This window comes from Poecilia reticulata, unplaced genomic scaffold (genome assembly GCF_000633615.1).
Source record: "Poecilia reticulata strain Guanapo unplaced genomic scaffold, Guppy_female_1.0+MT scaffold_131, whole genome shotgun sequence".
Lineage (NCBI taxonomy): Eukaryota > Metazoa > Chordata > Actinopteri > Cyprinodontiformes > Poeciliidae > Poecilia > Poecilia reticulata.
This window is the reverse complement of record NW_007615014.1, coordinates 955273-978548: the sequence shown is the minus strand read 5'-3', so window position 1 is coordinate 978548 and position 23276 is coordinate 955273. Positions and strand designations below refer to the sequence as shown.

The 23276-nt window shown below is 45.0% G+C and overlaps 3 protein-coding genes across 5 annotated transcripts; 1 reads left to right on the top strand and 2 right to left on the bottom strand.

Moving 5' to 3' along the window:
* Positions 1-1227: 1227 nt before the first annotated feature.
* Positions 1228-8140, bottom strand: mat2b (methionine adenosyltransferase 2 non-catalytic beta subunit methionine). Of its 3 annotated transcripts, none has more exons than XM_008401848.2 (7): positions 7703-7961; positions 7064-7258; positions 5753-5867; positions 4397-4549; positions 4025-4221; positions 2013-2129; positions 1228-1848 (listed from the first exon to the last, which is right to left on the bottom strand). In XM_008401848.2, the coding sequence occupies exons 1-7, from the start codon at positions 7763-7765 to the stop codon at positions 1675-1677; spliced, it is 1014 nt and encodes a 337-aa protein (XP_008400070.1). In that variant the 5' UTR covers positions 7766-7961; the 3' UTR covers positions 1228-1674. The 3 variants fall into 3 exon arrangements, with proteins under 3 accessions (XP_008400070.1, XP_008400072.1, XP_008400071.1); XM_008401850.2 differs by lacking the exon at positions 7703-7961 and adding an exon at positions 8009-8140 and having other exon boundaries at positions 1341-1848; XM_008401849.2 differs by having other exon boundaries at positions 1341-1848; positions 2013-2126; positions 7703-7956.
* Positions 8141-8605: 465 nt separating this feature from the next.
* LOC103459938 (uncharacterized) lies at positions 8606-13419 on the top strand. The gene is made up of 4 exons (XM_008401878.2): positions 8606-8689; positions 9265-9612; positions 11067-11241; positions 11618-13419. The coding sequence occupies exons 2-4, from the start codon at positions 9274-9276 to the stop codon at positions 13003-13005; spliced, it is 1902 nt and encodes a 633-aa protein (XP_008400100.1). The 5' UTR covers positions 8606-8689; positions 9265-9273; the 3' UTR covers positions 13006-13419.
* A 429-nt stretch (positions 13420-13848) lies between these two features.
* slc23a1 (solute carrier family 23 member 1) lies at positions 13849-22331 on the bottom strand. Its single transcript, XM_008401847.2, has 15 exons — positions 21961-22331; positions 21825-21877; positions 19837-19992; positions 18938-19095; positions 18782-18870; positions 18632-18699; positions 17825-18006; positions 17618-17738; positions 17384-17540; positions 17162-17309; positions 16981-17086; positions 15411-15540; positions 15181-15324; positions 14647-14742; positions 13849-14363 (listed from the first exon to the last, which is right to left on the bottom strand). The coding sequence occupies exons 1-15, from the start codon at positions 21974-21976 to the stop codon at positions 14095-14097; spliced, it is 1893 nt and encodes a 630-aa protein (XP_008400069.1). The 5' UTR covers positions 21977-22331; the 3' UTR covers positions 13849-14094.
* Positions 22332-23276: the final 945 nt, after the last annotated feature.

Genomic DNA, 23276 nt, shown 5'->3' with positions numbered 1-23276 from the left:
ATCGGAGAAAGAGCTCGTACAGCTGTTAGAAATAAACCTCACCGGGAATGGCTGGGTTCAATGGAGAATTTTTTTCTGCAGGGCAAAAAATTCGCCCTGCTTACGCAAATATTTTTATGGCCCAGAGGGAGACCTCAGCCCTAAAACAATGTTAAAAGAAACCCATACATTATTTCCGATTTCTGATGATATTTGGGTCGTTTAGTCATATTCTGAAGAGTCTTTAAGGACAATCACAATACCTCAAAAAACTCATCTTTTAAATATAACCACTTATAAGACAAAATTTTCAACACAGCCACTTTTTGGATATTAAAGTATTCTTTAAGCCTAGAGATACGCRTGCTTTACCGTTTAAGACAAGTTTTCACCCCAAACATATTTTTGCCGGTATCATTAAATCACAATTATTGCGATTTCATAGGATCTGTAGTCAGCAGGCTGACTTGAGAGAAGCCACTAAAACGTTGTTCTCCGCTGTGGCCAGCAGAGGGTGCTGTCGCTCTTTCCTAAGGAAATGCTTCAAATCATTCTTGGAAACTACGTAAGCCCATTGATACGTCATCTCTCCTGCCCTTCGTCACCACATTTTCTCCGCCTTCAACCAAATTGATCAAAGTCGTTGTAGTGACTATTTGTCCAACAACTCAAAATTCCAACAAAAAAAAAAAAAATCTAAAACTTACAGGTGAATTCAATTCAAATAGCCACTGGATGCACCGTGTGTTTCTGGCTTACGCAGTTCCAAAAAATCTGTCAAAAATGCAGATGTTTTGGAGTTACAGGCTCCACAGGACTCTGCTGCTTCTGTTGCCACTTGCTCTGATTATCTCACCTGTTCACTGACTGATGGACTGAATGGGTGAAGTGACTGTCAAAGTAACTGATAAAAAAAAATGTGACCACCCACGTGCATAAATCACTACCTAAAACCTTAGATCTTTATATTCCAGATGTTCCAACACCTGAATGTTTAGCAGTTTTTGGACTGGATCTAAAACCTGACTGGTGTTTTTCTGAAACATAGACATGTTAAACCTTGATGTCAGATTATTAAACACCGAGGCATCGAGACTCCTTCTCTCACAGCCAGATTAAGGCTGGATTATCACTTTTGTCTTTCCAAACACTGAATCCTGTCCCACGTTTCCCGTTTGGGCACAAACGTCAGGAACGCTGATGGACGAGACGCTTCACTGTTGAAAATAAAACCCAACACCAACATAATTCGAGTTAAACTTCATGACTTTATAATTGGACACATAACCTGCCCTCGTACCTCCAGTCTGAAGCTGTCGGGACTCCAGAACTCGATCTTAACCTTAGATGACAGACAAAAATCAGAATGACTTTCTTTTATTGTCATTTCCTGTCCTCTGTGGGACACCGTAGAGCTCGAGTCCAAGCAGTAATATTTTATCAGTGTAATCAGATTCATTAACAGAAACTAAACCAGAGCTAAACTTAAATCAAGGCCTGAGGGGAAATATTCAGCTCAACCCGTTTCCACTGACAGCATCACTTCAGTGTCCACAGCAGATCATCTGGAGACGCTGGTGCCCCCCTTCCTCCCTCCCTCCCAGTGTTTCACTCTTCAAAAAGGAAAAAAAAAAAAAGACTAAAACATTCATTGTGAAGCTTGAATTGGATTGGTGTCGTTTCAGCAGGACGGGTTCAGTGGAAGACGGTCTGTCTCCAGCGTTTGTCGGCCGTGAACGGCCACAGACACTCGCTGATGGCGACGGAGAACGCTCGCGGCTCCACGCTCAGGTTCAGCTGCTCCAGGCGGGAACAGTTCAACTGGCTGTTGACTGGACGAGGAGCGGACCCGGAAGGCAGCTCCGTCAGCTGTGGACAGGTGGAGAGACGGCATGAGATGAAACAACAGAACCACCAGCAGAACTCCAATCATTACCACTTCATCTATTGGCAGCAAGTAATAATGAATGTCTTAGGAAAACACGATCAGCTGCAGCTGATTGCTGTTCCAATGAAACGATCAGCTGACTCACAGGTACAAGGTGATTGGACGGCAGGTTGAAGGCCTGCGCCATGGCAACAGCCATCTCATATTTGGTCATCTGCTCTTTACCAGAGAAATGGAAGATTCCTCGGATGGACGGATCCTGCTGAGAGAAACAGATTTGGTTTCAGAGACCTGGTTGGGAACTCCTCCTTATTTAGCATTTTCACAACTTCATCTGGCTCCAATATCAGCTCATTAGCATATTAGCTCATTAGCATATTAGCTTATTAGCATATCAGCAGAGCTGTGTAGATATGACTGCAGGCTAGTGAGGCAGTTTTCCCATCTTACCCAACAGTGGAGGACTAGACACATCTAAAGGCAGCAGGACTTCAGCCCTCGGGGAATGCAGTCATTAATAGTAATATGTAACTCGTTGAAATAACTAAGTTTTCTGTCCCTAAGCGTTAAAATGACTTCAGTTTGTAGTGGAGGACATTCAGGGTCAGAACATTTTATTCAAAGCATTAACAGACCTACACACTCCTGTCATCAAACTCCTGACCTTGTGTTGACACACGGCCGTATTGCCTCATAGTTCTTTGTTAAATCTCAGACCCTGCACCAAGCGAGAACAGAGGACTAACAGAGGAGAATAATAATAATCTCAAGTTTTATCTCGGTCCAGTTGCCAAACTTCCTCAAAGTCACGGCTCTGAGGATCCTTCGGTTCCAGTTCTCGGCAGTAACAACTTCATGACTTCTCCTGAAATAAAATTGATTCTATTAACAATAAAATGATTGTCATCCTCCTGAACATGAAGGCTTCATCCTCAGTAAATTAAGCAGCATTAATGTAACTATAGAACTGATCTGTGTTCTATAGTCGGCTGAGATTTGACTTATCAAACATCAGGGCCTCACGTATGCAACACTGCACAGTTTTCACAGTAAAACTTGGCGTATGGACAAATTTAGAAAAGTGCAGCGCACAAAAAAATTCAAATGTATAAAGCCGTACGCACGCACATACCTGCACACCTTTCCTTTATGCATCCCAATTTGCGGGAAATGGAACTGCTGCTGGTCTGCCTGTCACCACCCATGAATACATCTTAATGTACATTAGTATAAATACAGGGAAGTCTGACACTAAAAGTACTATTCACATTGGAGTGAGGTTTTCACGTCCTTTTACTTTTATTTTCTTTATTTTGTGTGCGTGTTATGTTACTGTCTGAGCATAAATGCGGTTCAGTTTCATTGTTTACGTTTAAACAATAAAATATTAAAGTCATGATGAACATCGAGTTTGATGCTTCTTGGTCTAAATAACTGAACGAAGTCAGATTTCAAGTTTCAGTGTATTTAGGTGAGTTTTGACGCAGAAAAAGTTTGCGTGGCTGTCGCACATTTCCACAGCAGGTCAAAACTTTCCGCTTATTTACGTAAACTTTCACGCCAAATCCATTTTTATTAATGCCGACCTGTGCGTAAAGTGAGGCGGCGCGCATTTTTTGTGCGTACGCACGCTGTATACATGAGGGCCCAGATCTTTATTTTTCAGACGATGTGGATACTTGGAACGACGGCAATTCTTCAGAGAAGGCCCCAATAAAAATAATAAAGAAACAGAATCATTTCTGACAGCAGAGACCTTTCTGGTATAACAAAGTAATCGTAGCTCTACTCTGCTTTCATCTTACACCAACATTTAACCAGGTTTGATGTCCTAAAACACTGAAGAGCGACAAACATGCAAAACATCAGAAAGCAGGAAGGCAGCAAATACTTTTGCACTCTGCTTTTCTGGAGTATAGCATTAATATATATTAGTATATATTAAAATAAAATATTACATTTATATAATATTTATTCAATATATAACATCATTAAATATCATTTTGTTTAAAGTTTTCTTACATGTTTTGGAGGATCTGCCAGCCAAAACTCATTTAGATGACCCTGGTTTCACACACCCACAGGTCAAACTGATCTGACATCATCATCATCTTCTTCTTCATCAGTAGTAGGAGCGGCGGCGCTCTGAACTCCCACCTGTCTCGCTCTCTCAGCCAGCTTCCTGCAGACGGCGGCGACGTTTCGAGCGTCGGTGGGGAAGCGCTGCAGGCAGTGGTCCAGCGCCCGCCGCTCCTCCGTCGCCTCCTGGACCTGTTGCCATAGCGACGTCACGGCGCTCTCCGTCACAGACTCCACCTCCCCGAACAGGATGGGAACACGCAGGATCACAGCGCCTGAAACAGGGGAGCCGTCAGTCCACCAATGAACCATGAGGTCATCCTGAGCTGCCTCCGTAGTCATGATGCTACATCATCGGGTAACTTTAAGCCGTCAGCGCCACCTGCTGGCCCCCACAGGTGAGTCACCTGGACAACAAGACAGGCCACCTGTTGTCTGCCAGTCGTTTACCTGGACAGTGTCTGAGCGCCTCCCTCTCTCCCTCCAGCTTGCTCCGCCCGTACAGGTTGAGTGGGTTGGGACAGTCGTCCTCGCCGTACGGAGGGTTCCGGCCGTCAAACACGTAGTCAGTGCTGATGTAGATGAGCAGGGCACCGCAGGCGGCTGTGGTCAGAAGGGTCAAAGGTCAAAGGTTGCAGGAAACGTACATGACCGTGGTCCTCCTGGCACATGAACGCCAGGATTGTTAAAATCCATTTTCCTTGCGATCAGAACCAAAACACAATCCCCTGGTTTGGACCAGTCAGACTGGTTCTGTAGTACCAGAAGGTTTCCGTCACAGAATCCACCTCCCAGAGGTGACAAGTTTGTTTTGCTGTTAGAGCAAAAACAAACTTCCTGTTTTTGGATTTCTAGATTTATTTGAACCAACTGGGTTGTGGTACCAGACCTGATTGGACCAGGTCATAAAGAACCAGAGTGGGTCCGGGTCTGAACCAGGGGCAGATCTACGGGTGAGGGGGGGGGGGCAACAGGAGGCCACTAAATTTTAAAATGGAGACAAAAACAACGTTAGATAATATTAATGACATTAATGTCTTCATTCTCTGTAGAAATCCCTGTGCAGACAGTAGATATTAACAGTCTACAGGATTTACAAATGTTATCAATTCATCACTAATTATGTTAAATACGAAGCAAATAACACAGAAATGCAGTGAAACTGCATCACATTATTGAAATGCTACTTTGTTTTATATATGAAGAAGCAAAGATGATGCATGAATCCATTCAATCATTTCCCAAAAAGCAAACAAGTCATAGATCATTCTTTCTAGAGCCGCAGCATGCTGCTCTAACTGCAGAGACTCTGTGTAATTAAAACTATTCATGTTATGAAAATTAAACTGGAAAACGTTTAAAGAGACGAGTCCAATGAACCTGGAGTCATTAATTGGTCGATTTCATTTTGTTGAGGTGCAATTAAAAAGTAAGAGAAGCGACTCAGCAGATAAACGGACCAACACTAACGTCTGATTTCATCTTTAGAAACAGTAAAAGTGGAAAATTGCCTAAATTCGGGTTTTATGACCAACGTTTAAAAAACTATACAAATAAATAAATACAAAATAACTAAATGACAACATTTATACCAAGAACTTTTCTTAGTTTTCTGCCAAGGAACATGGAGCCATTAAATAGATTTTTGGTTTTTATTGCCTCTATTTTCCCATAATGCACCGCTGAGCTCCAGCATAGACCCTGCCTTGACCTCTGACCTCCAACACCCACCACCCCTCCCCCCCGATATAAAAGGCTGTGGTCTGAACCTGGAGTCTGGCTCCGCGGTGTCATGTGACTACTGACCTGTCTCCCTGGAGACTGTGCTGGAGGCGTGGACGTTCAGGCTGACCGCCGCGTCCGCGTTTCTCTCCATGACGTCCGGACGGCGTTCTGCGGCGCAGTGGACAAGAACGTCGGGCTGGAACAGAAAGGCTCAGGTTACCATGACGACACCGGCTGAAGTCAATCAGCACCAGAATCTGAGCAGACCTTTAATTGACCCTCCAGTTTATTTCTCTTTACTAAAAAAAAACTGATGATGTCAGAGGATCAGTGACATCATCAATGGTACTTCCTGATGTTTCTCTGCTGCTAAAAGTGAATCCACAAAATGTCTGATTTACAGACAAAATTAATCTCTCTGAAAGCGACATTGCTGCACCCATGACCTTTGACCCTGTCTGGCTGTCCAAGGAGAGAGACGCTGCAAACATTTTGAAAATGAGGCAACGTTCAAATTAATGCAGCAAATTAATTAGTTATTAGCCGCCATTACTTAAACGGCTTAACAGTAAGAGGGAACAATTCAGTTCAATCATAACTTATTGATCCCAATCAGTTTTATTGGGATCATAACTGATCCCGATCATAACTGATCCCAAATTTAGAAAAGTGCAGCGCACAAAAAAACTCAGATGTATAAAGCCATGCGCACGCACATACCTGCACACCTTTCCTTTATGCATCCCAATTTGCGGGAAATAGTACTGCTGCTGGTCAGTTCTATTTCTGAGATCAATAATAATTTGATCACAAAGTATTATTGATAATACAGTTTAAAAGTATTATTAATTGGGGGAGATCTGCTGTAGCAGTCTGTGTAACAACCAATCAGAAGAGTCCTCTGACTGAAGACACTCTGGATGGACTGATGAAGAGGATGCTGCGGGTTGCCAGGTTGTGCTGAAGGATCAGATCCAACTCTGATCCAGAAGAATCTGGATTTTACTGGATGTTCAGATCTTTCATGTTCATTCATTCATATTTTAGAATCAGTATTTGAGTAAACTTACAGAAATTAAATCTGATCTAAAACTCAAAGATGATGATGAGTGAAAACATTTCATCTGTTCTGAGATCAATAAAGTCAACCTCAGTCTGGTTTAGTCCAAGCATTCAGAAGCCTCCGTTTGGTCTAGTCCAAGCATTAAAGAGCCTCAGTTTGGTCTAGTCCAAGCATTCAGGAAGTCTGTAGTCTGCTATTGGTGGAAGGGGTGGTTCAGTCAACCAATCATCGCAGAGGCTGCAGCCAATCACACGCAGCGACAGGATGCATCTAGACCCGCACAGAGCAGAGGAGGTCAAAAGTTTTCATACGGGGTCGGGTTCAGGTACCTTGGTCTCCTGCAGCAGTCGGCGCACGGCGTCCTCGTCGGTCAAGTCACAGCGCAGGAAGCGGGGCCTGGCCCGCCGCAGGCCGGTTCCCCTCACCGTCCAGCCATGGTTCTGGAACTCCCTGCAGACGGCCCGACCCAGAAGGCCCGTCGCTCCGGTAACCACAACCCTCGGGCCCTGGGGCAGGACCTCATCCTGGGGATGAGCGGAGAGCCAGGTTAGACAGTTAAGACAGGGCCATATCCTGTTGCTATGGAAACGGCAAGTTCAATATCAAACTGAAGGGAGGGTCCGAAATACCGAGAGGAACTGAATATTAACACCAGAGAACCGCTAGAATCCAGAACCAGAGGAAACCAGAACCAGAACTAGTCCTAGAGCACATTTAGAAACAACATGGAGGCCTCACTTTGATGACAGCTCTACTCGGTCTCCATGGAGACGCTCGGTTCTGGCTCCTAATACGGGACCACCTCGCCTCGCTGGCATACCTGAGTTCGCACCTGTCTCTGCTACCCGTCGAGACCTGCCTGGCCCAACCTGTTCCTATCCGACCCAGTTCTACCACCTGTTCCCACCTGCAGACCCGGAGCCACGCCTCCAGCAGTTTTTTGTTTTTTTTTTACAGGTAAACTGTACCTGGACCAGCTGCACGAGCCCGGGGCTGAACACCAGCCTCTGTTCTGCGCATGCGCTGCTCATGTCCGTCCACTGATCGGTACCGATTCTGGTGTCAGTCACTGATCTCTGTCTGAGGACTTTCTACGCAACTCGCTCCTTCACTTCCGGTCAGATCAGCTGATTGCCGTAAAGCAGCACTGGCGATAGCAGGCGGCTAACCGGAAATGACCAGAGCAGCACCAGCTGAACTGTGATGCGGGTCCATAACGCATGACTCGGAGCCAAGTGCTGATTTCCTGATTTCTACCGAATTTGCGAACCCACCTGCAGAGCCGAGAACTGGAACCCAGGCATCTGACGCGGACCGCCACGAAACCGCAGAACCAGAACCACCCAGCTGCAGCTCCCGATATGGCAAAGGAAATGACGATTCTTCTGCTGCTGGTTATTTCTAGAGTTGCAAGTAACGAGGTGGCCCACTACCGCCACCGCATGGTCAGGAGCGAGAACTGGACCAAAACTCAAATCAGAACCTTGAGTTTCAGAAAAATAAAGTCTAAATCAGAAATGGACAATTCCATCCTCTGAAACGTCCACCTGCAACTTTTAAATACATCCCTCCTCTAACTCACCTGGACCAATCAATGGCTCTGTACCTGGGTTACTGCTGGAGACAACACCAATGTGGACAGGAGAGAGAGAGTGTTGCTGACAGACTGGAGATGGGCGAGCAAGCTTTAGTGAAACAGGGAGAGAGAGAGAGCAGCAGCCTCGTCTGTCAGTCAGCTCCACAAATAGAAAGTTCTCTCTCTCCTGCAGTGTTGCTGTGGATCGTCTGGTTCTGAACCCAGAGACTCCAGAACTGGAACCAGCTGCAGCGGGAACCTGGACTATTGGTTGTATAGTAATAGTAATAGTAATATTCTATCTGGACCTGGAGCCGGACTCTGCTGGGTCCAGAACCTGAATGATCTGAGTCGGTTCTGATCTCTGATCTGATTCCAGGTAAACAGATCTGATTGGTACAACTGTTKATGTTTAATTATGTTATTTATTTTAACTAAACAATAAACTCATTTAGCTTTGAAAATGTTTTGATGTATGATTTCAGTTTCAGAACTTTTTCCCGTTGAGTCGAAGTTAAACCGAGCCACAAAACCCAAAACTCTGAGATTTAAACTCKGAAGAAATGTATGTAAAGTYAGCAGCAGGGAGTCGCAGTAATATGACTGATTAATCAGTTTTATTACTGATTAATCAGTGTTATTAGTGACTAATCAGTGTTATTAGTGATTACTAACACCAATAAAATGATTAATCACTAATAAGGTATTCTTTAATCATGACATGAGGATGAAGTGCAGAACTTTCTGAGGAGAATCATAAATAAAGACAAAATAACAAATATAGAAAGTTAAACYGGAATATTGACATAATGCTGTAAACTTGATAGCTACAACATGGAAGGTAATTTAGCCGTTTAAATATTTCTGTAGAAATTACTTAGAGTTTCTAGTAAACCCATCATTAACACCAAACACCAGCATAATGGGTTTTAAAAAAATCTTTTTTCTCCACAGAAACAAACTATGAGCATGCTGGAGGAAGGAAGAGGAGCGAGGAAGGACCTTGGTGCACATGGCCGCGCTGAAGCTGACCTGCCACCTCATCACAGCTCCAGCCCACAGATCCTTCCCTGTTCGCTAGTTCCTGCAGACAAGAAGTCGGAGGTCACCTGGACAGGTGAGAGTGAGGTGGAGTACCTGGACATCTTCAGCAGGGATGATGAGGAGGAGGATGAAGGCAGCGAATGGTCTGAGGAGGATCTGTCTCTACACTTCTCTCCCTCCGTTATCCTCCAATCAGACGATGAAGAGTCGGAGCCTGAGAGTGGCTTAGAGTGTGCACGCGTAACCATGGAAACACAGGTGAGTTTTTCTGACATTGTCACTGATTTACCTTCCCAAGAACAGAAGATAAAAACGTTCTTTCATCAGATTTGATCCTGGAAGTGATTCAGGTTTCCTCTGCTGTTCTCATTAAAATCCATCYAGAGGACGTTTTACAGAATCATGTGGCTTTATGGAACTAATGCCTGAATATTTACACACGTCTTAGTGCAGAGCTGCAGATCTCAGATAGAATGCACATTGTTGCCATTTCCCTCATGATGGTCACACTGAATCCAGACGGGTTAAAAGACAAAACATTCAAACATTTAGATATTTGTCAGTTTCCAGCAGTGACTGGGCCAAAGGCAGGGACAACTGGACACGTGCCCGTCCATCACAAGGTTTATTTTGCATTCCCATAATTTGTTCAAGTTCCTGACTTTCCTGTCCACCCTGTCATTTTGTGGTCACTGTCCCTTTAAGAGACCGGTGGGTGCAGTTACTCCAAAGTCATGCACTCAGCTGTAATTGTTTTGGTTTTCGCCTGTTGTGGTCAAACATTAAATTATATTTGGTTGAATTAGAACACGTTGACCATCTGTCAATATTTTCTTTATGTCATGGTTTAAACTAGTTTGTCAGCAGACGCTCTGTTCCTCCAGACGTTTCTCCAGTCTGTTCAGATGAACTCCGAGGTTTTTATATTCCTCCACTTCTTCTCCATGAATGGAAACAGGATAAATCCTGACCCTGTTTCTTCTGAAATCATCTCTTTTGTTTTGTTTCCATCCGAGATGATTTGATTGTTCCCTCCATGCCGCCAAGTGTCCAGCAGCTCTCCGTCCTCTGGTCCATCTCTGAACCAGAGACTGCTGGAAGTCTGAAGAGCAGAGAGAGAAAGGAATGGTGAGAGTCCAGAACCCTGAGGAACTCCTGCTGCCTCCCAGGTCAATCCTCAGTCCTTCAGTCTGTTAGCAAGGTGGCCATAGATGTAGATCAGATAGATTAGATTAGATTTATTGTATTTGTTTATAGATCCAGGTAAGTCTGCTGGATATCCTGCAGAGCAGATCAGATTAATCTGATCCTCAGAGCCGCTGCTTTGAAGAAGAAAAATGACAATACGGCCTTTGTAGAAACTGGATCCTGCACCATGACAATAACGTTCCATAAATCCACAAAGAACTGGCTGACAATTAAGACCTGGGCCTAGTTAAAGTCCAGACCTTGAACTCACAGAGATTATAGAAATAAGCTAGTGAAGAAACCAAATGTCTCCTGGAGGAATCATCCAAACCTTCTCAGGCTGATGTCAGAGAGACGGTGCTTCTCACTGAAGCTGCTTTAGCCGAACGGGGCAGCAGCTGATAGTGTGTGAGTGATTCTTCACTTTTGTTTAATGAGTAAAACCATCAATGGGGGACATTTCTTAAGAACTGAATACTTCATCACATGAGCATATTTGTCTTCCTGTCTGCTTACCTGAACAGGTGATGAAGAAGGACGACCCTCCTGAGAGGGGAGGAGTTACCGAAAGTCATTCCCGTCCATTTTCATTTCTACGCCAGAACAGCATGCCTGCATCGCTGCACACACATCCCACAGCCGGCGGCGAGGCTGCCAGCTACCGGGTCTACAAAGGCCGCATTGCAGGGGCCAATAGCGGTAAAAGCTTCTCTGTCTATAGACTGATGGAGTTCAGATACTTAGAAAATAATTTCAATGTAATCCTAAAACACAGCAGCAGTTCATCCAAGGTCATTACTGAAACATAAGAGAGATACAACATTGACTTAGGATGGATTGGTTGGTTGGATGATTCATTGGTTGGTTGGTTGGTTGGTTGGTTGGTTGGTTGGTTGGTTGGTCATCAGGTTTCCATACTGAGTTGTGAAGCTGATCAGCCGTTTGTCCTCAAAGCCTTTTGCTGCTCATTATTTCATGTAAACTAGATTGAACTGACTTCCATCCTGCTTCCCTGTTCAAACATGACCTGATCTGGTGCCAGACTGAGTTCTGATCCAGTTTTCTGATCTTTCAGGTCTCCCGCTGGAAGGAAGCCGGCGATGCCTTCAGAAATCTTATTCTCTGGATGAAAGTAAAACAAAGATGGCGTCAAGCCTCTTAATGAATATCCTGTCCAAGAAGATGCAGGTGGAGCAGAGCAGCAGCACAGCCAACAGCCTGAAGAAGCTGGAGGCAGCACCTGCCCCACCCGCTCCACATGCCCCCCCTGCTGGGCAGCAGGGTGAACAGCAGGGGAAGACAGGTGCATCCAAAGCTCCACTGCACCTGGTCAGAGATGTGAAGAGTTTCAACAGCCTCAACAACAGCAAAGCTGTTAGCATAAACTCAACGAGCTGCAATGCTATTGGCCAGGAGGAGAGCGTCTCACGTCACCCTGCTGCAGAGGGTAAACATCGTGCTGCCATGGTTACGGCATCTCTCAGCAAATCACAGAACAGGCAACAGGACGACCCTGGCAGCCGTCCAGCAGCAAATAAGAAACAAAACACTCATCCAATGGACAAGTCTGAAGACATGCCCCCCGTCCACCATGTCCAACCGATCCGCCACGTCCAACCCATCTGTCATGTCCAACCCGTCCACCATGTCCAACCTGTCCGCCATGTCCCTTCAGAGCTGAACCAATCGGAGACAGCTGCAGTCTCCTTTGCCCCCTTGCAGCGCTCACCACCTGATCTCCAGAAACAGAAGTCCTCCAAGTCTGCCCCAGACCCCCACTTCCGTCCATGCTCCACCCAGTGCCAGCGCTCCACCCGATGTGAAGCTTCTCCCATTGCTCCCATCCAGCTCCTCCATCCCTGTTTTTACAGGCTGCAGCCCAACCTGAGAAGCGTCCCCTTTATTCACCCTCCTCTGACCTGCATGTCATCCCACCTCCATCCCCAAGCTCCCCCCCACCTGTTGGTGAACCCTGACAAAAGTCCAATCAAAGTCAGGRATAACTCTTCCAATCGGACTGAAACCAGTGGAAATCTGGACCGCAGGAGCTTTGGGAGACGTGAACAGGTTCAACTGCCGCAGCAGCCCTTACCTGTGAGTTCACAGACTTTCACACCTGGCCAGGTATGCAAGGACCTGGTTTCCATTGCAGCACCGGGAGCCTTGCTTAGTGTCCCTGCTTCCTGTCACCTTGTGTTAGACGCCAGCAGTCAACATGGCTTCTACATGGACACCGGTCCAGCAGCTCAGAGGAAGCTGCTACTGGACCCGGAAACTGGACGCTTCGTCCAGGTGTTCCTACCTGCAGGCTCCGCCCCCCCAATGTTGGGGGGCAACCCAACAGTCCTGCCAGTCATTCAGTTTCCACTGATGGGCGTGCCCTTGCTGTACAGTGGCCCCTACCTACCTGTTACCATGACAACACCTCATGATGACGTCACCATGATCCTTCATCACACCTGAAGCTCCAGCTGCTCCTCTAGATTTAATTTTTTATTAATTCATTCATGTTTAATGTCAGTGACAAGAACAAACTGGAAACCAAAGGACTTTAAATAGGCCGTCTCTGCTACAGCAGCTTCCCTCCTCAGGAGGTCAAAGTTCATCATAAGTTCTGTTGACAAACCGTAATGTGATCAGTGGAGGACTTCAGGGTTAGGGTTAGGGTTAACCCTTTGCTTCTGAGCTTTACTGACTCCTTCGTGTCTATTAAATGTCAATAAAACTTCAACATGAAAAGCAGTGGAGTTCATAAAAATAAGGCTGCAACTTCATTTAATGTGAAATCTGTGCTGAAATCAAAAATGTCAGATTTTCATTCTTTCAATGTCAAACTTTGAAKTTGCAGGTTTGAATAAATTAACCATTGTGATCAAATTTGTGCTCAAGACTCTTACATTTTAAATTTGATAATCATCTTGTTTGAGATGGCCACATTCTTAAGTCAACATGGCAGTGGAACTGGACTCGTTGTTTCTTGGATATGTGGACAGTTTGGTTCCACCGATCGGAACTGAAGAGACTTTTATGGTGAAAGTTGAATCTCTGTGAATCAAGGGTTATGGTTCCTGACCTTTAGGATGCCCAAAGGTCAGAGTTCAGTCGTGGTTCCAGAAAGTAGACCTGACCTCTGGAACCGGCTACCACTAAAGCATCAGAACTCTATGGAACCGTCAMCATAGCTGGTCCAAACAGAACCAGGCTCAGGTAGTTCCTTATGAGAACTTGTTGATTCTTGAGTAACTCTGCTGCTTTTGACCAGTAGGGGGCGCCATTTGTAAAGTTAAATTAGAGCATCACCACAAACACAGTTCAATACATTTTATTGAAAACCTAACAAGCTTCTGACCCGAATATTTAGTACCGGTTCTGGTGAGGAGGGGGTGGARCTACAGCAGAAAGGAATTAGGAAACTGTCATGAGTCCAGCTGCAGGAGCCATAATTTAATCAATAATATTGACAGATGAACCTTCTGCTCAATTATCCGGAAGAACCTGCTATTTTAATCTGATTAAATTCAACCTCATTGGCTCAGCCCGATGACATCACTGTCACACCTTGGTGCTTGGCAGGGGGGCGTCTGCTAGTTCCTCCCCCTGTCCCGCTAGCTCCTCCCCTTCCGGGGGCAGATCTTCCTCACACACCCTGAAACCTGTGAAGGTGGGGCAGATGGGGAACCGGCGGAGCCAGCGGGTCCGTCTGACCACGCCCATCCCCACAGGGAAGTCATAGGAGGCGGAGCCTGGAGAGGGGGCGGGGCCTGATTTGGGGGCGGTGCTTGAGGAGCTCCACTGCACAAGTCCTCGCTCCTCCCTCGTTCCTGAACACAGAAGAAGAAAACAGGTGTGTGACATCACTGCAGCTCCATCTGTCAACAATAATTAGGTTTTGTGGGTTCCATTCTTGTAATATTTTTGGATTGGTTTTCTTAAGAAATAAATCTAATCAAAGGTACTTAATGCTTTTATGTATTTGTAGAGGCTTGATATTAAAAACTGAAATTCTGTGAAACATTCTGTAGAAAGTTCTCCATGAAGACTAGAACTGAAAATGCTCCTGATCAGCTGCTGCTATTGGCGACAGATGATTGGGTTGTTGTTCACCTGGTATTGTGTTGTCGAGACAAAAAGCCAGAAAACCTCCAACGAACATCTCAGTGGACAGAAGAACTGTCAGAATCTGATCCAGTTCTACAACACCTGAGCCAGAAGAGAGAGAATTGTTTCAGTAAGATGAAAACCAGTACAGCCAACCAGAAGCGTCTCTAACGTTCAGTTAGGAGGACTCCAGATTTTATTCATACTGAATCAGTTTCCAAATCAGAACCAGCTTGAGGTCCAGTTCTGGTCTATAGAACGACTGATTGGTCAGGAAGTCCAGCTGAACTCGCCTGGCCAGTCACAAGATGCAGTTGCCATGGCAATGACAACAAGTAGGACAGGTGACTGGAGGTCATGGACGCAGACCCAGCTGCTAGCAGTGTGTAACTCTGGTGTCATTTCATTATCCACCAGCAGGGGGAGTCAGCTCAGCGGTTATCTTTTAAATTGAGGGACTCAAAGCAGCAAATCAAGGAAAATATTAAAACAAAAACATCAACATGATGAACATCAACATTCTCAGGTAAACACACTCACCTGTCCTGATGGCTTTCGGATGTGCGTCCAAGTATGCTGGCAGCGTGAGGCCGAAAAACATTGAGAACCCGAGAACAAAAAGATTTCTGGAAGAGTTCAAATCAACCAGCTGCAGGTTTGATAGACCAACAGCTGTGATCATACCTGCAGATGAAGAAAAAAAAGGGTTAATGTGACGTCATCAACTCACCTGAGCTGAAAGAACCTGTGGCTCACCAAACAATGCTCACCAAACAATGTGCAGAACATTCCTCCAAGGATGGGATCCGGCAGAGAGGCAAACAGAGCCGTGAACTTCCCAACCGTTCCCAGGATGAACATGATCCCAGCTCCAAACTGCACCACCCGTCTGCTGCCCACCTGCACACAGGTTGACCTTCAGGCAAACATCGACACACACTGCAAAACGCCGTCATGTTCTCTTTCCATGGACTAAACACTCTGGCCTGGCCAGGTCTACAGAGTTTATTACCAACGCTGTTCTGAATCTCTGAGAAATATAGCTGGAGTGAGAAATTTTATCTCCTTCTCTAATTGTTATTCTTCATAGCGTTACTTCCTCATTAGACAATCTAAACCTGTTAAAAATCTCCTTGGTTTAGTTCAGAGCTGAACTAAACCAGCTCTGAACTGGTTTCAGAGCTGGTTCTGAAACTAAACCAGAGTTTAGTTTYAGAGTATTAGCTTCCTGATATTGTGTGGTTTAAATATCAGGAAATCAGAGAGAAAATGGAGCTCCTCATGTCTCATATCTAACTTAACCTGACATTTATACATATAGAGTCTACTGTTGTATAAAAAGACTCTGCACCGAGCGAGAACAAAATATTTTTATGACTTCTCCTTAAATAAAATGATTGTCATCCTCCTGAACATGAAGGTTTCATCATCCTCAGTAAGTGAAGAAGCATTAATGTAACTACAGAACTGATCTGTGTTGAGTCAATTGAGATTTGACTTATCAAACATCCGATCTTCTTCCTGCAACATGCATGTTGGACCTAATCAGAACCAAATTATTTAAAATGTTTTTCTTTGATTCCAGCCACCATTTTAGATCTGATGAATCTSTCCTTAGTACATGGACCACCAGTTTTTAAGCTAGCTGTAATKTAACTTTTACTTAGAAATCTTCTCAGTTGAGATGGCTTAATTACAGACCTATATCTAATCTTCCTTTCTAATTTATAATTCTTGAGAAAATAGTTGTTAATCAAGTATGTGAGCATTTAAATAGTAACGACCTGTTTCAAGAAGTCAGAAAATGTCTATGGATCCAGAGTTTATAAAACATAAACTCACCTGATCTCCAGTAATGGAGAACATCAGTGTTATTTTTGACCAAGAGTAGAACGTTCATCTTTACATTTCTATTAAGAACAAGCCAGATARCTGTTTAAGCAAAATAGAAAACCATTTCCCCTTTTCATCAGCAACACCCAGAGAGATTCCCACTGGCCTTAAATAACTGCAAAGCTGCCTTTGTTGGAAGCAGTACATAAAATTAAGACACTCCTTCCTAGTGRTGACCAGAAACTACAAGACACTCTGGTCCCATGGTGACGTGAYGTCAATTGACACTAAATAAACAAATGCATTTAAATAGAGCAGAACATAAAAATCCTATGATCAATAACCCAGAACTAGTAATAAATGGACCAGTAGGCCCAGGATKACTACATCCAGCAACAGATCAGCCAGTACCAGWAAATCCTGCACCAMTTAATCTGGAACCAGTAAAACGTGGAGTAATCTGACCAGATAAAGAAAGCCCTCATTCATCCTGGAGAAGATTTTCACCTTGGTGATTCCAAGGACTCCGATGTTGGGACTGGAGGAGGTCGATCCATTTCCTGTCCCTAAAAGACCAGCAATGATGCAGCAGATTCCCTCAGTGAAGATCCCCCTGAAACAAGAAATGCGGCAAATCAACAACCTGAACAGCAAAGGGGCGGAGCCAGCCACCGACTTCCAGACTCACCTGTTGATAGCGTGAATTGGTGGCGGTGTGGCGCCCGACAGTCGGGCGCAGGCGTAATAATCTCCAATGGACTCCACAATCCCCGCCATGGTGGCACTCAGCATCCCCAACACGCCAGCAACAGTCACCACCGGCAACCCCCACTGACCTGTAGGACATCACCATCATCATCAGCCCTGTGTCTTTATTACATCAGGGGCGTCACCTTGGCGAATCCCTTACATGGGTAGGGCATCCTGAACCAGGGAGCTGACGCCATGATGTCCCCACGAGCGTCGGTCCGTCCTTTGTGTCCATAGCGATCCGGGTCGTTAGGGAGCAGGTCAGTCAAAGTCAGAATGTAACAAACGAGCCAGACCAGCATTATGGCGAGGATGATCTGAGATGAGATTCAGAGGATAATATCACTACATCACGTCATCGCTGACTTCACCGCCTCTGTGGAGTCTCATTTACAGGAAACATCTTGAAGATCTGGACTCTGGTGGACGTCAGTCCTTTTCTTCTGCTGTAAACAGGAACAGGAAATGATGTTGTCCTCAGGTACTGAGCAAATAGCACAATCAGTAACATACACCTGTTGAGAGAAACAGACATGTCTGTTAAGGGTTACGTGTTTCAAACTGATAAGTCGAGATGCTGATAGGTGGAAAGGGGTCTTACAAAGCAGACAGGCCCCAGTGGGCCCCAGCTCTGTCTCCAGCGGTGGTGAACACGGACAGACCGATCAGGGAGACGGTTGGTGTGATGGTGAGTGGACCAATGTACTCCAATAGCAGACCAGGCAATCCAGATAAACCAATCACAACTTCTACCAGACTCGATATGATGATGGATCCCTGAATCTGTAAACAAGCAAACAATAAAACATCTCCAGCATGGGCTCCTATAGAAAACAGAAACATCACAGAATCTTTTAGACCCTGAAGAACGAATTTCCTCCAACCCAGCGGAGAAGATGCAGGCTGGCTAGGGGTCAGGAGGGCACTGTGGGGGTTCAGAGGTGACATACTACTCCACCAGGACTCCGTGCCATAAAATACTAAATGGATCAGAACCACCTTAACAATGCAGTTTTAAGATAAACTGAAGTCTGACAAGATTGAGTAATGTCTAATATTATCAGACCTGCAGCAGAACCTGGCAACTTCTGACTTTGATCAACAGAAGAGAACCAGGCTCCAGTAGAGAGTCAGAGGTCCAGTTCTGGTCCCGTCCAGAGTTTGTCATTACCTTCTCTGAACCAGGTTCAGACCCTTAGAGTTTAGTCTTCTTTAAGAACTTGTTGAAGTTGTCTGAAGAGTCCAGAGTTTCGATGGGTTTTGTTTTGGTTCTTACGATTCCTGATGCAGAGATTCTACCAAGGTATGAGTCAAAAGTTAACTTGGCGTCAGTGTGGACCCTTAAAACTTGAATTTCATTAGTCCTGACCCATATCTAGATGCCTGACCACCTGGGTCATCATCATACCTCTCTGATCCGAGGGTGCCAGACATGGGAGGTGTTGAGGGGAAGACTCCAGTTCCCATAAATCACATCTGGAAATAAAACCCAGAAATATCAGACTCACCGTGTTTACTTACAGAAACAAAGCATCAGTGCTCAGAAATGAAACATCACCTTCACTGGGACACGCCCAGCGGTCCAGGCTGAGGATGGCCTGAGCAGGAATCAGGAAGGCAAAAGCACTGGCCTGAAACAAAGGGAGCCTGGAAGCACAGACTCACTTTAGTCGTAAGCTCCTCATATTCTCCTGAAGCTTCAGCAGAGACCTACCTGACTCCAAAAGTGGTCTGGATCAGCGTTGTGATTCCAACGGTGGTGAAAATGGTTCCGATCAGCTGACTCACAGTGTTTTGGTCTCGTCCGACACACATAGCTTCAGCCAGAAGGAATGGGACTGCCACGGTGCCGCTGAAACATGTCAGGTAATGCTGTGAACCAATGAGAAAAGTGTCACCCTTCAGTCTCAGCAGAAAGCTCAATGACCCAAATGGTGGTTCCGTCCCCAGTGGGCAGTTGATGAGCAGTTTTGATCAAATTAACCAGTTGTCCGTAAAATTACTTTTGCTCCGGTGTGCAACGTTGCCAAACCAATGTCAGACTCAGAAACTTCTCTGGTCTCAAGAAACCGATCAACCGCTGGTAGTTTTGGCCGTGCTACAGTTTGGTTCTGACCCACTGTGATGGAGCTGCTTCCCTGTCAAGGATCAAGGACTCAGCCTCCCATACAGGAAGGTGCTTCAGATCCGCTACCCAAAACAGGATCTCCTTGGCAACGCCCCAAATAAAACTGATTGGAAATCAACTCTGGGGGAGGAAAACCTAAAACTCTTCAATGTTGCACTTCAATGTTGACCAATGAAGTAAAATGACTTCATTGGTCATTTGATTATTGCTGCCAAGAATAATTAGAAGTTATTTTAGGGAAAACCGGCTCCAGCAGGATTCTGTCAGAACCTCCAGATTTACTGGATCGGACTCCTGAACAGGATTTAAATGGACTGAACCGTTTTAGGCTGTTTGAAGAACATCTTTGCTTTGTGACGTATTCATCAAGAACAAGACAAAGTAAACTGAATCATCCAGTCAGATTCCACCTGACCCTTTATGGTCTGCAGAGTTCTGACAGAACCGTTCTGGCTGGAACTGGACCGGTTTAGTCTGATTCTCACCTGTAGTCCCAGCAGGATGCACAGGTACCATGGTGGGACGTCTTCAATGGTGTAAATCATGTCTAGTCCCGCCCTCTCTGCTCTGGTTGGCTGGTTTATGGATGAGTCGGCCTTGCTCGGCCTGCGGCCCCGTCCATCTTCCAGGTGATCCCGGCTCTGTTTGGACACAGATGCAGCAGCCTGACCAGGTATTCAGGTTTAACAGATGGAGTTCAGGAATATTTAGTGAGAATAAGATGCTGACTGCAGAAGAAACGGTTTAGTTCTGAGAAAACAGATTTTTCTACATCAGCAGTTTTGAATCCACTCGTTAAGGTCCAGAATTTTGTTCCAGGTCCAAAACACTGAGGCCAGATAATTAGGACATTAGCAGCAGTTGCCTCTCTGATTAGCTTCCCTTGAAGGCTTTTAAAAGTAAAGAGTTTTTTCCTGTCTGAGAAACCCAGGGAAGCTGAATGAGCATAACTTCGCCTTTAAATTCATCCTGCAGGATAAACATATCAGTATGAATCCACTAGCTGGTTCTCCTCACCAATAAAAACCCAGCCTGAGAGGCAGTAGCCAATCAGCAGCCGGTCTCAGCTGAGCCTTACAGCAGATGGCGCTGCAGGTAAAATCTACCTGTGTCCAACAAGAAACAGAAGAAAACAGGAATGCATTCCTAAGACGACTAATACGTTTTATGTTTTTATTTACCAATCAGACATTGAACAATGTTTAGTCGCTGTTGATGTTCTGACCAGAGTTCTTCCAGAGTCTGCCTTGCTACAAGAGCAGAAAATGGAAACAAACGACTGAAACGACAGGGCGAGCTTCCCATTGGCAGCTTTCTGTGGTCAGACAGAAACGGCAAGAAACATCCAGAAAAGGCCAGAAGGGGCCAGAAACAAAAACATGGCCTGTGTGACAACAGAAACAGCCAGAAACGCAAAGAAATGGCCAAACACAACTTGTGTGAGGACAGAAATGGCAAGAAATGGCCAGAAACAGAAATGGCAAGAAACAGCCAGGAAAGGCCAGAAACAGCCAGGAACAAAAATCAAAGAAATGGCGTATGTGATAACAAAAACGGCCAGAAAAAGCAAGGAGTAGCCAGAAACGGCAAGAAACAAAGATAAATGGCCAAAAACGTCCTTTGTGAGGACAGAAACAACAAGAAACAGCAAGAAGCTCCCTGTGAAAGAACAGAAATGTTGGAATAAAACTGACAGCAACTGCAGGAAGGTGCTGGTTCAAACTTTTGCAGAAGAGACAAATTACTAACAGAGGTGTTTTTCTCTGGAGAACTTTAGGTTCTCCAGAGGAAACTTTAGGTCATTTTCAACTTTAGGTTGTTTGGAAATAACCTTTGACCCTTAGAGAAGCAACAGTTGCTAAGTTTTTCCACCGTACCATTGTGCTAACACCTCCTGATTCTGCATAGCAGGAATCTGATGATGACCTGCTGGCTAGCAGTTAGCCCTTAGTAGCTAATTAGCAGCTCCTGGTTCCGACACAACCTCTTCACAAAAAGCAGAAAGGAGATGCTTGTTTGTTGTGATTCGCCTAACAGAAGGAAGTGATTGGTTCTCATTGTGATTCCAGGTGAATCTAACTGAGGAATGCAGTAACTGTGTAAATCATTGGCATGGACTATAAACCGCTGATTGTGTCACTGTGACCCAATTCAGAGCAAACAAACTTCAGTACCACTTCCAGGAAGGTGCACGTGTTTCTGAGAATGGACACAACACCTGAAGCAGGTGTTATGTACCTGTGTGTCCAGAGGTGCATCGACACCTGAAGCTGGACGATTTTTAGGTTTTGTTTGTCACAGATTTAATAATATTTCTTCACAGAAGCCGTTTCTGAATGAGAGTGGTCATCTGATTGAAACTGAAACAAAGTTCAACTCTGAGCCCTGAAAGCCTCACCTCAAGTTCTTAGTACTCCCCCAATCTGGACCAGAACCAGGACGAGAACCAGGATCAAAACTGTGAATGCCTTACCTTGGTGTCGTCCTCCATCCGAGCTGCAGTCGTCCGTCTGAAGGAACTCTGGGCTTCAGGATAAAGTCCGGCAGATTATTAACAGATTATTAACCATCAGCACAGAAACCTTTACCCATCTCACACCTGAGCTCACCTGGGGGGCCAATCATTGGCCCCGAGGACAGGAAGAAGCTGAGAGCAGCACACCTTCATCACCAGCCGCTCTCGCTGTGAGGCCTGGAAGGAAGCTGTGATGAAACTGCTTCAGCAGACAAAAGGCTTCCTGTTGACCTCTGACCTTAGGGTTCTGTCATGGCCTGATAGTCGGACAAGGAAACTCGTCAGGCAGAGGCATCTTCCTCCTCGATCAACATGAAGAGCAAAACATGGGCCTGGATTCAGCTGGAGTTGGAATGGTGTGTGGAGGCAGCTTTCAGGTGGTTCTATACTGGTTCTTCACTGGTTCCGCCTGCCTTCATCATGGCCGGTTCCACGGCAGTGTGACATCACGCTGAAGGACAGGAAACCGTCGCGCTGATGTCTCTCAGACAGCATCTTCATCGTCATCCTGGTGAAGTTAATTAAGTTGATTTCTTTCTTTATCCAAAGTGAGTCAAACCTCGAGGACAGCAGGTGGGAAACATCATCAGGATGTGACCTCTGACCCCTAATAAATAACCCACCGACAAAGGGAAATGTTTCACACATGCAGCATTTTTATTGCATTTCCATCTGTAAACAATATTAAAACAATTTCCACTTTGCATCATTTTCAACTCAGACAAAAATAATAAAAAAATCAAACCTTCAAAAAGTCATCAGACAAACAGTTAAAACCAGTTCAGACCAGTTCCCACTGGTTCAATCACAGGATGCTGAGATGTTTAGAACATTTTAGACGTTGTGTAAACCAGTTGAGACCAGGTCAGACCAGTATTAACCTCAACATACTTCAGTCCAGTTCAAAATAGTTTATACAAGTTTTAACAAGGTCAGACAGTTATGACCAGTTAAACCAGTTCAACCCGGTTTTAACCAGTTCTGACCATGTCAGGCACATTTAATCTACTTCTCACCAGTTCAGAAGATTGTTTGCTGGTTCAGTTAAACTTTGTGGAACCAGTTCCAGCTGATTTAACCTATTTCAGACCATTAATACCCAGTTCAGACCAGTTTAGACCAATTTAAACATGTTTTAACCAGGTTAGATCAGATTAAACTACATAGCAGCTTTAATCAGATAATATTGAAATAAATTTAGACATTGAAACCATTTCAGACCAAGCCAGTTTAAATATCTGTTCTGGCCCGATTAAATCCATTAACTCTGAAATTCCCACTGAAATACTTTGACTGGACCAGGAACTGGGCAGATCTGACAAGTCACTGGGAGAATCAGCTGCTAGAGAACCTGTTCTCTGATAGGCTGATTTGGAGAACCGACTCATGGGACCAAAATTCACCAACACT

Excerpts from the sequence above, each read along its gene's own strand:
- mat2b (XM_008401848.2), bottom strand. The coding sequence starts at position 7,765 with ATGAGCAGCGCATGCGCAGAACAGAGGCTGGTGTTCAGCCCCGGGCTC. Across the intron at positions 4,550-5,752 it reads CACAGTCTCCAGGGAGACAG|CCGCCTGCGGTGCCCTGCTC; the intron begins GTCAGTAGTCAC and ends TTCTGACCACAG. Across the intron at positions 1,849-2,012 it reads CGTCCAATCACCTTGTACCT|CTGACGGAGCTGCCTTCCGG; the intron begins GTGAGTCAGCTG and ends ACCTGTCCACAG.
- slc23a1 (XM_008401847.2), bottom strand. Across the intron at positions 19,993-21,824 it reads GGATGGAGGACGACACCAAG|AGCCGGGATCACCTGGAAGA; the intron begins GTAAGGCATTCA and ends GTGTCCAAACAG. Across the intron at positions 17,310-17,383 it reads GTTCAGGATGCCCTACCCAT|GTCAGTGGGGGTTGCCGGTG; the intron begins GTAAGGGATTCG and ends GATGTCCTACAG.